Source organism: Anabrus simplex, chromosome 1 (genome assembly GCF_040414725.1).
Source record: "Anabrus simplex isolate iqAnaSimp1 chromosome 1, ASM4041472v1, whole genome shotgun sequence".
Taxonomy (NCBI): domain Eukaryota; kingdom Metazoa; phylum Arthropoda; class Insecta; order Orthoptera; family Tettigoniidae; genus Anabrus; species Anabrus simplex.
The window spans coordinates 537,608,937-537,626,769 of NC_090265.1; the positions used below are offsets into that span (position 1 = coordinate 537,608,937).

At 39.3% G+C, this 17,833-nt stretch overlaps 1 protein-coding gene across 1 annotated transcript in view; it reads right to left on the reverse strand.

Moving 5' to 3' along the window:
* The window catches only part of LOC136869107 (DNA repair and recombination protein RAD54B), a 329,880-nt gene that overhangs the window by 111,800 nt on the left and 200,247 nt on the right, over positions 1-17,833 (reverse strand). Inside the window, exon 12 of the mRNA XM_068227115.1 lies at positions 14,095-14,244. Within this exon, the coding sequence (XP_068083216.1) occupies positions 14,095-14,244 (150 nt within the window). The remainder of the gene's footprint in view (positions 1-14,094; positions 14,245-17,833) is intronic.

Genomic DNA, 17,833 nt, shown 5'->3' on the forward strand with positions numbered 1-17,833 from the left:
ACAAAGTTTGCGGTACTGAAGTGTCTCACTCACAATTGTGTAGAGAGCTGACCTGGAAAAATCAGGAAACGAAGCACTCAACACAGAAATTGCGAACAGACGATTTTCTCGAACTGCCTGATCCACACGCTGAACAAGATCATCGGTTGACACACGCTTCCTTCCCTGGCCGCCTGCATCATGGACGTCTGTACGCCCTGCTGTAGAGTTCCTGCACCATTGTCGCACTTTGCTGTCGCTCATGCACGTTTCACCATACACACAACTTATTCGGCGATGAATTTCGGCTGCATTGCACCCCTCAGCCTGAAGAAATCGAATTACACCGCGCACTTCACACTTGGCGGGCGAAGCGATCGTTGTAGCCATGTTTACAAGCGCGCTGCACGTTCACTACTGACGGGACTGAGGTGAGGCACATAACGGTCATTTCAGAGACGTTGCGCAACACATCTGCGCAGCGGTTCATCATATATTCGCGGGCGTTTGACTGTCGCGACCGATCGGACCTTGAAAAAAAAAATAGCCCTCGTATAAATGTAGCAAAAACTGAGTTAACGGTATTTAGCAGAAATAGTAATGCAAATGTCACCTTGTCATTAAACAACCGTAAAATAGAACAAGTCCACCAGTTCAAGTACCTCGGCAGCATAATAACAGGCAGTATGGATCCAGATAAGGAAATCAGATGCAGAATTGAGAACGCTAGAGCTGCATTTCGCAGGATGAGCTCTTTGTTCTGTAATAATCATCTGAATCTGAAGCTCAGACAGAGTTTAATGAAGTGCTACATCTGGTCAGTACTGTTATATGGAGCAGAAACATGAACCTTAAAAGCCACAAGTATCAAACGACTTGCCGCCTTTGAAATGTGGTTGCACAGAAGAATGCTTAGAATACCCTGGACAGATATGATAACAAACGATGAAGTCCTAAGGAGAGCTAGGACGAAGCAAGAACTAATAACAACTATAAAAGTTCGCAAAATAGCTTATCTAGGCCACATATTAAGAGGAAACAAATATGGCCTCATAAAACTCATTCTCCAGGGTAAAATAGAGGGCAAACGGCAAGTTGGTAGACCAGAGATAACATGGTTACACAACATCAAGGAGTGAACCAGTACTGAGACAACTGAGAGACTTTTCCGATTGGCAGAAGATATAAAAACTTTCTCCAGAATAATCGCCGACGTCTGGACAACCGGATATGGCACTTGAAGAAGAATAAGAAGTAGTTCTTTTACATGCCAGTAAATCTACTGACACAGGCTGATATATTTGAGCACCTTCAAATACCACCGGACTCAGCCAGGATCAAACTTGCCAGGATGGGCTCAGAAGGCCCGCCCCTTAACCGTCTGAGCCACTCAGCCCGGCATAAAACCTATGAAGAATGAGAAGCATATACCATCTACTACTTGTGAGATATCTGTTGGTGGTGTTTCAGTACATCCCTGTTAGGACGTGAACAGTGTATTGCTGAGCAACTAAATTAGAGATAGCTGCTGTTTTGGCAAAATGGTGCTGTGGTCAGCCCAGTGAATGCAGTAGTACGGCAAAGCACATGACTGCGATGTTGTCAGACCTCATATTGGCAAGGTGAGTAACAACTGACCACAAGATGGGCAGGGAAAGACAAGATATCCCTGGGCAGGATTGTCAGTGCCAGGCGTATGGCATGGGCTTTCCACAGACCACCGTGGCTATATATAGAGTGTTCAGGGAAAACCATCACTGCAACGGTTAACTTTCATGGTGTACAACTTGTTGATAACGAAGATCACCATTGGCTAGCTTGGATGGTAAAAGGCGACAGAGTCCTAGAGTGTAGCAGATCACTCGCAAATTCAGTGCTGGATAACAACGAAGAGTGAGCAGCCGTACCATTCAGAACTAAATGGGTGCTGAAGCCACCAACCCACAAGGATACCTTTGCTCATCGCAGGTCAGAAGGAGCAATGACTGACATGGGCAAAAGGCTGCCTGGAGTGATGAGTCAAGGTACGATGACACGGTATGAGTGAGTCACCCAGCACATGAGACAATAGGTCTTCTTCTTGCCAATAGGTTACAGTTCAGCCAGTGATGGTGGTACCATCGTATGAGGTCTGTTCATGTGGGATGAAACAGGACCCCTGGCATAACTTCCAATGTCGTGCACCAATGAACATTACAGGAACCTTCTGTCAGACATACAGTATTCACCCATTTGTTTGCCTCCAGCACTGTGCATAAAACCTTTTCCTGTAGCAAGACAATGCATCAGCCCATTGCTCTCGAATAACGGCCAATTGGTTACAAAAACTCCTGACATGAGGATGCTTGCCTAGTGCCAAAGGTCAGCTGACGTCAATCCTTTTAAGCGCATCTGAGATGCTATCGCCAAGCAAGTGACTGTGTGGTTTAGTTTGCATAGTTATCGGCTTGCATTTGGAAGATAGTGGGTTCGAATCCCACTGTCGACAGCCCTGAAGATGGGTTTTCGCAGCTTCCACTTTTCACACCAGGCAAGTGCTTGGCTGTACTTTAATTAAGGCCACGGTCGTTTCCTTCCAACTCCTAGCTCTTTCCTATCCCATTGTGTCATTTGACCTACCTGTGTCGGTACGACGTAAAGCAAATTTTTAAAAAAATTATCAAAAGAGGGATCTGTGTACACTGGACCCTGCTCCAACCAATCTCTGAACATTATGGTGATGATGATGATGATGATGATGATGCTTGTTGTTTAAAGGGGCCTAACATGTAAGGTCATCGGCCTCTGAACATTATGGGAGGCTGTGTGGTGGTTATGGATCAGAATGGCCCCCCAACGCAATCAATGTCTTGTCGAGACCATGCCACTCTATGCCACTGCCATCATCAGGGCCAGAGGGAAAGCTACACGCTATTAGCCATGTATCTCCAATTCAACTGCTCATCAGCGTACATGAACAATATTGAAGGAAAATACATACTGTACCAGGAACGTGCGGTACATGCCATATTTTTTAAGGTGAATTTTATTTAATTATCACGCGCGCCATATACTGCAAACGTGATGTGTCTACATTTAGCACAGCGAGCCAGCATGGAGCGCAGACAGCTGCGAGTGACGTAGGCGCAGGAGCGAGATACGCTACCCACCCGCTCAGCCACTTGCCACGCGACATGGACTAGTGTTCCAGAATAAACGTCACACCTTCCAGAAACTTTGATTCGGAAATTTGCAAAAACTTCTGTAATAATGGTCGTATCAACTTGAGACATACGTCATCTTGTAGGGAATTAAATGAACATCTACCATAGCAATTTCCAAGCAAATCCACGAAGGAATTTTCGCATTATTCCACTTCTTCAGAATCTCGACATCTGATGATGTATGAGCTCCAAATCGTATATAAGACGAGCCAGCTAAGCAGTAGATACCAGTCACAGCTGGGAGCTCTGATGTGTCAGACTCACCATGCTACGTTGTAATTCTGTTCGTCGGAACATAGTACTGTTCAAAGTCTGTGAGAGAAATGAACCTAGGTTCTCCGAGTAAAGAGGATTTAGAATTTGTGTGCAAGTAGGGACTTCAAGTCTTTAAAATTTTCAACAAATTGTGGAACTTAGATTTTTCACCATCAAGTGTTACAAATGTGCTTAAGGACTTTGATATTTGTCCAGTCTTTAAAATTCTTTTTCAACGGATTGTGGAACTTAGATTCCCCACTACCAAGTGTTGTAAATGTGGTAATTATTTCAAAGTGACACACTGCAACATTATGTCACTAACTGTGGAATTTTTTCTTAGAATGTCTCTAGTTCGAAACTCAGTTCAATTTATTTCATTTGTTACGCAAAGTAATCTTGAAAGTGTTTCAACTGCTTCGCTATACAAGTGTTTGCCTATTGAACAATTCAATACTCGAATGCTTCGATACAAGTGATTAATTCTGTGTTGAAGTGAACGGTAATCAATTCAAACTGGATTGAATTTATAACTGTACATAATAATTTCCAAACTTTATTATTTCTTAAAAGTGATTAACAATTCATCAGTTCGTCGCTAACAGCAGTGTCCAATGGATAAACTCTTGAGCGGCTCTATTTAATTTTTGTGTCAAGTGCAACATTATTTACTGTGGAAAGCAATCACGAACAGTGCACAATATGTGAACAAGCTTAAGTTTCATTTTTCCAGAAGTCCATACCCATGAACTGTGATTTTTTTCCTTTCTTAATTCGATGCTACCCGCATCTTCAACTTTTTAAATGACATTTAAATTTTGCTATCTACAAGTGACAAGTAAAGTTCTGACTACTTCAAACTTCGTGTTATGTCAATATCAAAGTCAATCGTTGGTGCCGAATAAATGTGTCGGGGGACTATTTAAATGTAGACACTTGTATAAGTAAATCACGAGCGATTACCCTGCGGCAAGATCGTCGGAGAAGCTTCAAGATCGTCTAGAGTTTTAGGTACGAGATGCGAGTTCGATCCCCATGTTGGACGAACCTGGGTGTTCCAGCTCCATTCCATGGTGACGAAAGGACCCTGCAGAACGGATTCGATTCCATGGTGACAAGGAGACCTGGGAGTATGTGGTTACCTGCAGGCGATTCTGAAAATATTGAATATCTGCACCAAAGTGATATGCAATTCAACCTGCATTTAATTTGAATAAACTACTTTTAAAAAATGTCAATTTTCTTGTAGATAGGACCTATCCTTTTGTACCAAGCTCTAGCTAACTTTCACCTAGGACTGCCCTGAAAAATGTCTCGTGCACTTCTAAAATCAACAGCAGAGTCAGGCTATATTTTACTGGTACAATACCAAGTAAGAAACGATGATATAAAAATATGGGCAATGAAGCAACAGAAAGAAGACACAAGTATAAATATGAAAACACAAAAAAAAAAAAAAAGGCAAGAACAGACTTCTCTTCATCAACACGTCTTCATAGATGAGTAATGTGGCAAGAGGGTACCATTGTTCTTAATTATGAATGTGGGGCCGATGACCTAGATGTTAGGCCCTTCTAAACTACAAACACCGGGCGAGTTGGCCGTGCGCGTAGAGGCGCGCAGCTGTGAGCTTGCATCCGGGAGATAGTAGGTTCGAATCCCACTATCGGCAGCCCTGAAAATGGTTTTCCGTGGTTTCCCATTTTCACACCAGGCAAATGCTGGGGCTGTACCTTAATTAAGGCCACGGCCGCTTCCTTCCAACTCCTAGGCCTTTCCTACCCCATCGTCGCCATAAGACCTATCTGTGTCGGCGCGACGTAAAGCCCCTAGCAAAAAAAAAACTACAAACAATATCATCATCATTGATGAATGTGCAAACTATTGCCCAATCTGATGTCTGAGCTATGCAATGAAAATCTTCAAATGCATTCTGGAAAAATGAACTCCCAAGATTATTAAAAAACAACTAAGAATCAAGCAGGATTAGAGAAAACTACAGCACAATTGATTCAATCCATACTACACAGCCCGAATTTGTTTTAGAAACACAATAAGAAGAACAAGCTAGTCCACCTCCTTTTCCTGGACCTTGAGGAAGCATTTGATTGCATGCTACATGACTTGATTTGGCTAGTACTTCGACAGCACAGTATTCCAGAGCACCTTGTCGGTCCTTTGACCTTTGTATTCCTCTGTTTGGAACCTCAATGAACCAGGAACGATAAGTGAGGTGAGATTTATCTCATCTCATTAAAAGATTGCAGCATCAAAACCACTTCTCTTGAAGCTTCTCGCTGATAGGGGTGACCTTAATATTCTTCACAGGTGTACATACAATTAAAAACCGATCCTTCAATGCAATGCCAGCAGACCACAACAGCATACACATCTATGTCACAGGCAGTTGCTGATTATGCTTCTTTTTCCTGGGGTAGCATTCAGAATCATACAGAGGAGCAAGATGGATGACTAATTTATATACATCTGTCTTTCACACATGACTCCTCATAGTGCATGCAATTTGATCAAACTGACATTGGTGCAGTGTTTAATGTCAGCATTCGACGCAGTATCTGTAATGTCGACGAATTCTAGATACTTAGATTTCTTGGATCTTTGATTGCTGAAGAGGTAAATTGCAGAAGAGGTAAATGCCAGGATTAATGCAGCCTGGATGGAGTGGTGAATGATAACAGGGATCACCTGAAATCGCTGGATGAAATCAAAGATATATCACACCACTGTCCACCCTGTCACAGTCTATGGTACCAAATATAAGTCAACTACAAAACAAGCAACATGGAAACTAAGCTGCTGAGATAGTCAGTTGGTATCATTAAGTCAGACTGTGTTTCCAATATAGACATAAGCAAATGTTTTCACACTGTACCGACTGAAGATGAAATGTTTGAAAGTTGACTATGACATTGGCAATCACAATTTTGTTGTTGGCTCAACAGAAAGACACCCAATTGTGGGCTGATAAACTACAACACAACATGAAGGGAGTAAATCTACACCCCCGTTTAATCCATGATCAAATGAAAAACATACAAGGACGGTTTGAAAAGTTCTCAGAATCACCGCTAGATGTCAGTGCTAGAGCAACGAGGTTCCCGCGCAATAATCGCACATCCTTTGTGAGTGAACACGTGGCGCGTCAGTGCTCTAGCTGCAGGAGTGTGGTAGTGACGACTCTTTGTTGTTGTTCCTGCGTAGTGATTTGTGACAATGGAAAAAACTGAGATTCGAGCAGTGATTAAATACTTTGTAAAGAAAGGTATGAAAGCAAAGGAAATTCATGCCGACTTTCAGAACACACTGGGGGACTCTGCTCCTTCATTTTCAACTGTTGCCAAGTGGACCAGACAGTTTAAATTTGGTCGGGAGAGCTTGGATGATGATCCGCATAGTGGACGGCCAAAAAGTGTAACGACCCCAGAATTTATCGCAAAAGTGCATAAAATGGTCATGGAGGATCATTGACTGAAAGTGCGGGAGATTGCTGAAGCTGTAGGGATGTCTTCTAAACGGGTATATTATATTTTAACCGAAGAATTGGGTATGAAAAAATTATCCGCAAGATGGGTGCCACGGCTCTTGACATTGGACAATAAACGCACCAGAATGGAAATGCCCGAACAAAGTCTGGCCCGTTTTCAGTGCAACCAACAACATTTTTTGTGCCGGTTTGCGACTACAGATGAAACTTGGGTCCACTACTATACCCCAGAGACAAAACAACAGTCAAAGCAGTGGAAACATGCTGATTCACCACCACCAAAGAAAGCAAAGGCAGTGCGTTCAGCCGGAAAGGTCATGGCCTCAGTTTTCTGGAATGCAAAAGGCATTCTGCTGATAGATTATCTTCCTACTGGCCAAACAATTACGGGGCAATACTATGCATACCTCCTAGACCAACTACAGGAAATGATACGCGAAACAAGGCTTGGTTTGGCAAGGAAAAAGGTCATCTTTCATCAGGACAACGCTCCGCCGCACACAAGTGTTATTGCCATGGCAAAACTTCATGAACTGGGGTACAAATTGTTGCCAAATCCACCTTATTCACCTGATTTGGCGCCATCAGACTTTCATCTATTCCCCAAGCTGAAAATTTTCCTCGGTGGATGGAAATTTTCTACAAGTGAAGAACTGACAGCCGAATTGGAGAGGTATTTTGCAGGCCTGGAGGAATCTCATTTTCGAGATGGGATCAAGGCATTGGAACATCGCTGGACCAAATGCATTAGTCTACAGGGAGACTATGTTGAAAAATAAAAGCAGTTCCACCGAGGTAAGATACTTAATTGTAGTACATTCTGAGAACTTTTCAAAGCACCTACGTACAGCACAGCCACATAGCGAATCCTGCCACTCAGCAGAACAAAAGGTGATGAACATGAAGAGCATAAGCCCAGATCTTGTCTAACACTGTTTCCTAAGTATTCATATAGCTAGCACTTATGGTTTGCTCAAGCTATTTAGAACTTGAGAGGTCTGTAACCACTTTTGTAGCAACCATTCATTTGTTGCCATTCCCAGTACTTAACCCTCTTGGAGCCAAGAGCCGATCTGGTCGGCTGCTCCCCATCAGCTGGAAGAGGCCAGAGCTCCGCCTCCACTCTACTACTGTAAAGTGCCAGGCCGTTTTCAGTGGAAATACATGTATTTTAAAATTCGCGTATATCTACCGGTGTATAGCAAATACCGGCCTGAAATTTTCTACATATCGACTACGCAGAATAAGAAACTGGTTTGGAGTGATATAAAGAGTCAAAGACGTTTTATTGTTGATTTATAGTTGTCGAAAACGCTTATTTTTAGGAAGAGAAAAATATTTTCGCACTTTCTCTCTCAATATCTACTTTGAAAAAATAATTTACGATACAAAAGAATATACGTAATTATGTATAATGTATTTCTAAATACAATTCTATAGAATAACTAATTTGAACGAGAAAAAAAAAATGTAAAAATAAAAATTCAAACATATGTCACTAATAAAAACAAGACAATTTTACTCACCGATAAAATTCGTGTGTATGTATCGATGTTTGGCAAATACTGACAACAAATTTTCTACATGCGGACAACACAGTATTAAAATGATTCTGTATTATTAAATAAGTAAAAAATAGTAGTTGATATTATAGTTTTTGTTTTCAGATAAAATAGTTTCTCGTTTTCGGTTGTAGTATATATTAGAAAAATAATTTTTTCAATACAACAGAATTTACGAAATTAAGAAATGTATGGCACTAAAGCCGTGATTTGCTTTGACCTACCAAGCGATCGCTGCTCAGTTTGGTACCTGCAGTTTACGAGGTGAATCATGGTCAGTGAGACGGATCCTCTCAGTAATTATTCTTGGTTTTCCAGACCGGGGTCGCCAACTCACCCTCAGATATCTCCTCAATTGCAATCACTTAAGGTCACTTAGATTGAGTGAACCTCGAACCAACCCTCAGGACCAGGCGAAAATTCTTGACCTGGGCGGGAATCGAACCCATGACCTCCGGGTGAGCGGCAGGCACGCTACACTTGGCCCGCGGAGACCGGCATTTAGGTAATGATAGAGGACTATATGTGACTATAAGGTTTAGCAGAGAGTAAGTGAAAAGTAAATTGAAATGTAATATGGGCGAAGAATCAGACGGTAGGGCATGTTTAGGTCCAAGAACTTCCTTGAAGGAGGCAAGAGGTTGAGTAATGTTGTCGGGTTCATTGGGACAAATTTCCACAAAATGTTCTCCAGAGACATCATAATCATCATATTCGTTATCACTAATTTCATCTACCACCATATTCAGAGTAGCTTTAGTGCTGTTAGACACAATTAAACATATCTTCTTTAGCTGCGGTAATTCCGCGGACGTGTCCAGTATAATTTCGTCGCTACTCTCTGAACTAAATTCCCTATCGCTATCCGATAAATCATCAGCGTTAACTTCGCACTGTTCTAAATACTGCATTAATTTATTGTCATCAATACCTGCTGAAAAATTATCACGTGAAAAACATGCCATTTTCCTGTCACAAATCCACTCACTGCAAGGAGCCTCTTACTGACCGGTTAGCGGTATTGGTAAACACAGGAAACGACTTTTGTGAAAGGTATAACACCCTCTTAGAACTGCCAAAGCAAGGCCAGGCACACAATAACGTGTAGCCCCTTTACTACAGGTTGTAACAAAAGTATGCACGTCACTATAGGTTGCCTCAAAATTACGTACATGACAGAATTTTAAGCCGGCCGATCAGATCGGCTCTGGCAATTTAAAGGGCGGATGCTCGGACTACCGCCTGGCACCAAGAGAGTTAATTTGCTCAATACTGATGTTATGTACATAAGCAGCTTTTACTACATTTGTATTTATTTACTGATGGCAAAATCCAATTCACAAAGAGTAAAACTCTAGCAGATAATCATTTTTACCATCACTTGCTGGATATCTTCACATTACTACCTAGATTGTCCATTTTGTCGATTTCCAGAAGCAGATGGATATTTTGACTGACTGTCAAAGGTAAGTCTACTGACTTTTAGTAGGGATCACTGTCAGGTTTCTTTTAAAGATGCTATGCTTTCTGTCTATTACAAGACATATCTAATCCTCACACTGATTTGATTCATGTTCTCTTGGTGAAGTAATGCAAGATAGACTGCATGCTGCTTGAGTTGTTTTATCACTGGGAATTCTGGATACCACACCTTCAACTAACTGCTTCTTGTGTCAGATCTTTAGTGTAGTTGTCACAGCAAGCTTTAGTAGATTTGGTAGCTTCTCTTAACAGCATCAGTGTACATAGTATATGATTTACAGATTGGTTTTATGTTTTGCACCATTATATTCACAACAGGATTAAATGGCTACTTAAAATTTTACCTCTGTTGGAAGCAAGTGATCAAACAACAAAGTAACCTTAAGAAATAATTTGTCTATGCAGAGAAATTGGAACAGAGTTGGGGCACTGATTTAGCTCGTTAATGCTGTTATGGCCTCATTAATGAAGGTCGTGATATTTGCTTTTGTGAAGAGGTTCATCTCAATGACATCAGCCTAATGTTTAAAGAGCTCTCCATTATCATTACCACTCCTATAACATCATACAACTGCTACTGTGACAGCAGAAATTTCTCATCACATTCCTTTAATGTTTTCTGAAGTTGCCTGGTTCTTTACAAATAAAAGTGATTAGTACATAAAATAGATAAGATTTATGTCTTATGCTTGAGCAAATAGAATAGGATTTATTTTTTCTGGCAAAATTAAGGCCACTAGGCCCTTTCTTCCATCTGACCAGAAAATACAATATTTACATTATAGAATTTAAAAGACATAGACTACAAATGAGACATCTTACAGCTACTAAACAATACAGTATTATGATATAAAAATGAGAATAAAAAATGAAATAAATTATTATTATTATTATTATTATTATTATTTTCACGATTATTACATGACTATAGTATGCACAAAATATTAACTTAGCTTATTTCTTTCTAAAAGAAATCCTTAATAATTATCCTTAATAATAACAGTTTGTTTATATACAGTGTGCATCCTGCATCTAAGCTAATCTACAATATTAACATAACAGACAAATGACAAGAAGTTCATCTATTGCCTAGTACGTATTGATTATGTTGCCTGAAACTAGCAGACGAGGCCCCTCTTTACAGAGACAGGTAGTGTATTCCATTGCCATGCTGAAGAAATAACAAACAAGTTTGTGTACCTTGTGGTGCAATGAGGTAGTAGCGATAAGAGGGTATCAGTTTATGATCGTGTTCTGAAATTGTGATTAGATGACAGGTAGATGGCAGAATCAAGGTGTCAGACAAGCTGGAGATGGCACTATCTGCTTGCTGTGAGGTACCAGTAATTTAGCTGCTAGTTTCGTACATCACAAATAATTTATTAACAAAATCTACTTAGGTATAACTCTATGTAGATTTCTGTTCCTCTTCTTCTTCTTCTTCAAACGCTGTATACATAATCAGACATTGACAATCACAATTTTGTTGTTGGCTATGCAGAATACACATTGTTTTTCAAAAATCACCATCTCAGGTTCTCCAGCCAAGAAGTGTGGGGTCTCCCAGGACCTCTCTTTCCCCTTGATCTTCCTTGTATGATGATTTGCAGGAGGCTGTAGTTTTCCAGGTGTCTCATGATATGACCAAAGTAGGAGAGCTTCTCAAACAGCCTACACAGTTCTTTCTCTTTACACATCCTTATCAATACCTTCTCACTTCATATTCCATCTACGCAGCTGATATGAAACATGCAATCCTAGACCCACTTTTCAAATGCCCCTAACCTTCTCTTGTCATAGTCTAGAACTAGATCTGTACTCAGCTGAAATTGTAGTTCTCTTCTACAGAGCACCTCACGGAGGCTAGTAAATGCTGCCAAGACCTTTTCAACATGGCACTTTAATTCTTAAGAATGGTCCCAGTGCTTAATGATGCTGACTAGGCATATGATCTTCTCAACCCTCTGTATTGGCCCTCCATTGACCCAGACTGGAATCTACAACAGGGCCTTGGCTCACAATCATGTATTTGGTCTTCTTTGTGTTCAAGTACTCTTGGACCTAGAGAACAAAATTTTAAATTTGGATCTGAAAAGGACTTTTATGATCTCCAATTCATGCTGTTGTGATTACAAGATATTAAAAATAATATTCAATTTGTGGAAAACCTTGTTTGAAAGGATCAGCTAACACTGTGCCATGCCAAAGGAATGCCCAAAGACTTATTTAGCAATATCCAGAAAGGCTTCTTCAATATATCCTTTCTGATTTACTGCAAAACTGAACAAGGAAGTGAAGATCTATCACAAACATTGAGAAGTGTTTAAAATACGAACTGGTAATAAATTATTTTATTTTGCAAATAAACAAATTTTGGCACTGCCTGGAGTGATCAAAACAAGAATTTCTTCATGATGAATCTCAGATCTACATTACCAACAGAGGAAACCAGCCCAAGGAATAACTGCTTTCCATAGCATTTATTTAATTATTTACATTACCAGAGCCGAAAGTAAGGTTATACAATACAATCATATGAGTTGAGGTGTTCAAGGCCCAGAATTTTGAAACAAATACGTGAAACACTACCACCTGTTTAATGCACAATTACTTTAGTTTTATTTAAATAATATTAAAATTAATATGTCCAACTCATTGGCTGAATGGTCAGCCTATGAAAACATTTTTCTGCCTTGTCATTACTTCACATTTTATTATACCATATTTACGTGAATATTTCCTGCACCTTAATTTTAGGAAGGCTCATTTTGAAAAAAAAATTAAATGAACTAAAATTCCTTCCACTGAAAGAATAACATAGGCATAAACAAACATTTCATACCATTCCGCGAGGTCCACCTGGTCTTTATGCAAATATGAATGTGTAAATTTACGGATATAGCTGCTTTGCCTGAACATATTTGAGAAATACATTATCAATGCTATAAAATATATTTGCTAGGAAAATTGAAGCAATGCGCCGAAAAGGGATCTAACTGACATTTTTTCTGAACGTGAGGTTTCATCGGAATAAGGCCCTATATAGACGTTCCTGCATAGTGGCATAGTCATTTGGAAGAATTCCTTTTTTTTTTTTTTTTGCTAGGGGTTTTACGTCGCACCGACACAGATAGGTCTTATGGAGACGATGGGATAGGAATGGCCTAGGAGTTGGAAGGAAGCGGCCGTGGCCTTAATTAAGGTACAGCCCCAGCATTTGCCTGGTGTGAAAATGGGAAACAACGGAAAACCATCTTCAGGGCTGCCGATAGTGGGATTCGAACCTACTATCTCCCGGATGCAAGCTCACAGCCGCGCGCCTCTACGCGCACAGCCTGGAAGAATTCAGAACTTGTTGCTGTGCTAGAGGGTGGAGAACTTCTGTCTCACATGGAAAAGGAATCTAACTCCAGTCCAAGATGGTGTTTCTTGCAATTAACTCATAATTCAGATTTTGATGGTTAGACCCCCCATTCAGCGCATTGCTTCAATTATCATGTAGGTCTAGGTATTTCATTAATCAGAACTTCCAGTAGGCTTGATTCCCTGTAGACTGAAAGATTCGTTGTCTCTTGCATCACTAGTATCATCTCCTAAATTACTTACAAATTCATTACATACCACATCGAAAACCGTTTTCACACGGGGTCTTTTCTTTCCGCAGATATTAACAAGACCAGTGGTGGAAAATTCTTTTCGTGCAATGTAAACAGTCGAAACAGACATACCGGCGAACTCGGATGTTAGTTTTGTGATATGGTAAAAGCTCGTTAATTCGAAGTCATTAGGACGCAAAAATTGGACTCCGAATTACGTGATTTTGAATTGACCGCCAACTCGTACTTCAGAAATGCCAATCATTGCCACGTCAAAAAATATTCTAAGATCCGTTACTACATGCAATTAACATTGATTCACAGTTTAAACCTTTCAAATGCAATGGAAAAGAACTATTTCCAAAATGTATCCAACAAGGTGCATTTAGAGTATTCAAATAATGCACACGGATAACTCACTGATAAACATAACCTCACGCAATGAAAGGTTCCTCAAAATATTTACAATTTCATATAAACCATGTTTCACAAAGAGAGTTTCACAAACTTACCGAATTGTCAGTCACTGAGTTAAGAGCTAATGAAGGGTGATTACAGATTTTCTTGAGAGTTATGATGACACTCAAATGAGGAACTGTGTCTGTTCCAACATGTTCCAGTCGATTCTCCCAGTAATCTACAGCACTGGTGTATAGTTTTATCTGTCAACAAAAAACTAAATTTTTTAGACTAATCTACAAATTACTTCTTTTCATTAAACAGAGGTAAGATGTAACAATATCAAACTATGTACAAGAATAGAAAGGAAGAGAAAATATGGAATATAAAGACAGGAAAGCAGCACACACAGTAGTATAGAACAACAGAAAAAGAACTTTCATCACATAGTCTTTGTCAGTCAGAGAGGAAGAAAAGGTATGATATAGCCTGCAAAAGATGGTTCGAGTGGAACCATGTAGTCAAGAAGGGCCTGTCTATTGTCTAGAATATTTCTTTCTCTTTCTGTGATAATGATGAAAGTACAGGTCTCTATTTAGAATCCGCATACAGTACCTCAATTGTGTCTTTCACATCCTTGCCTTTTATTTTACTATGTTTTTCTGCATGTATGTTCACATATGCCTCTATTCTGTCTCTGAAGGCAAAAATACAAAAGGAATGAAGTCTGAAAAGCAATTATACAAACACACACACTGGAGCACAAGGCAGTACAGATTAACAGATACATGTAGACTTTAAAAAAAACTTATTTCAAACAATGTATAGTTGTGTGAGGATGATCATATAACTCTAATTTTCTCTTGGCAAAAAAACCTCAGAGGCTGTACTTGCAAGACATTGGCAGAGTAATTTCAAACAGCTCACAACAGAGAAAGCACAACCAAGATGGTTGCCAATAACTGGAATGGATAAGGACAAGAACAATTCTAAACATTTTTCAGAAGGATAACTACAGCCAAAGAAAAAGAGAAAGCAGATATTTTTGCAGGCTACTCTTCCACTCTATTTTCTCCCTCCCCCTCAAATCCATTACAACCATCCTGATGAAACAAACTGAACAAAAAAAAAAAAACCCTCTCCGACATCTGAACTTATAGACCCATCCCCCTCCTTTCTGCAATTCCCAAGATTTTTGAAGGTATATTATGTCAGAGAATATCCTGTTACTTACAAACCCTTCATCTCCTACCCGATTCCCAAGCCGGCTTCCGAGCCCATTTCTCCACACGATCACCTATTCCACATCACTTCCTCTCTGGACAACATTGTGACCCCACCCTCCCACATCTTCAACCTTCACATTCTCCACTTTCCAGGTGTTGATTTCTCCCACCCTTTAAATGTTCTGTTCACACCCCAAGAAGTTCTAATTCATCCACCATAAATGTAACACTGCTCCCGACTCCGATAATATCACCTATCGCCATATCCGATAAACCCCTATCATCCTCATTTACATCGTTTGTACTATAATACCATGTTATATACTGGCTTGTTTCTTGAACACTGGGGCCATGTTGTTATACTCCTTTTCCCTGAAAAAAATAAAGTAACCCTCTCCTTCATCCGATCTTATAGACCCAACTCAATCCTTTCTGTAATGTCCAAGATTTCTGAAGGTATATCATGTCAGAGAAAATCCCGTTACTTACAAACCCACCATCTCCTACCCAATTCCCAAGCCAGCTTTCAAGCCCATTTCTCCACACATGATCACCTATTCCACATCACTTCCTCTCTGGACACCTATCTCCACACCCACCGCCCCACTGCCCTAGTCTGCCTTGACATAAACAAGGCCTTCGATACAGGTCTTGTTTACAAACTTTCACATTTGCCTTTACCAACTACTATCCTACGCCTATTATTCAATTAACTCAAATGTAGAACTGCTATTATATCTATCCATGGCACCCATTCCTATACATTTCCCATTACTTCCGGTGTAGCTCAAGATTCTCCCCTATCCCTCTTACTCTATGTCCTCTACACCTATGATATCCCCCATCCCGCTGCCCCCTAAGATTGTACCAATACGCAGATGATTTTGATATCCTTGCTCTTGGACCCACCTTCACCCCACTTTCCAACAAACTCCAAACATACCTCTATACCCTTGGTTGAACTCCTGGGACCTATCCGTTATCCCTACTAAAACACAATATGTAACTTTCTGCAAAAAATCCTGCATTCGTCCCCTTATCACAAGTTATGAGTTTCATTATGGTCCATATTGACAATTGATCACTATCAAAGGGTAGAGAAGGGTCCACCTATTCAATACCATAAGCTTGCATACTGTCTTATAAAACTGGGACTAGTTTTGACCCCATATATTCAACCCTCTACCCTTCAAGCCTTTGAAATGTGGCACCGGCATAAGACTATCACAGGGTCGCTGACTGGGTACTACCCACAGAGACATCTTTGAATGTTACAAACTTACCCTTAAATTATTAGGCAAGAAGGATAAGAGAGAAGAAAAAAAAAATTAATAAGAAGATCTGAATGAGAACCTTTTGTAAACAACAAATTTATTAAAATGCTAAACTTTGGCAAAGTAACGCTTCTATACAAATTAACAACAAAAATAATTTCGGACCATGTATTGATACATCACTCACTATATCATTTGGTTCATTTGAATTCTGTTCAATTTACATAATTATGTATTATGAGGCACTCCTCACACCATCATTTATTAGGAGTTCACCAACCTAAATTACCAAATTAGTTTCCAATTTTGTCAACTCTGACCCTGAGATATCAACAACCTGATTCATGAATTCAAAATCTCCTCCAAACACATCACTCGATTTTATCCCTATTACTTATCAGTTTTCATTTTATAAATCAATTCAATTTCCATCATCTCTAGTTAACACCACATTTCAAGAAATAATAATAATAAACTATTAGTGAAATTGACCATCATTACATCCAATAATTCGGCAGAGTGACCTTCGAAATCCAAAAAACCTTCAGTCATTTATTCCTGAATCAATTAATCTGCATTCACTTTCCATACTTTCAAATTATTTAGTTATTTAAATTATGAACCTTGTAATTATAATTCTTCACTCATTTACTTTATCACAATATTCCATCATGAAATTATGAAGCTGTATGAAGTCATTAAATCCGACATTCGTTGTATAATTCATGAACTCCTTATTTTATTAAATTAAATTTATTTAAATTATTATTATCCATTAAGTTGAGGTTATCACCATTATAAAAGTCATTGCATCTGAATCGTCAAAATTATTCAATTATATTTATGAAATCAAAGAGTTACTGAATCCACAACTTTGTTAAAATCATATAATTATTTATTCAATACTTTATGAAATCATTCCTAATATTATTTAAGTCCGAAATCTATCTGACTCATTCTTTCCTATAACATCCTCCACTCCTATATTTGCAAATAATACGGAACATGACCGAATCGATAGTAACCCCTGACACGAATTAATTAACTTACTATTCTGATTCATTATCAAACAAAATATCTCGCACATACATAATCAGCTGTTTCCATAATATGTAAAATATACTCCAACTCTGTAGCAAAGAGCCTATACTAATATCATAAACCAAAAACTTAATCTACACTGATTCTAAGACAATCAGACAGAACCACATTGTCGCAATAAATCAACCATAATTGAAATAAATTCACACATCGACAAGAAATTATGCAACTGCAAACCAGAATTTGCATTGCCCAATCACAGTAAACATATAATACAATGAAGCAAATACAACATCAGTCAAATAAATAAT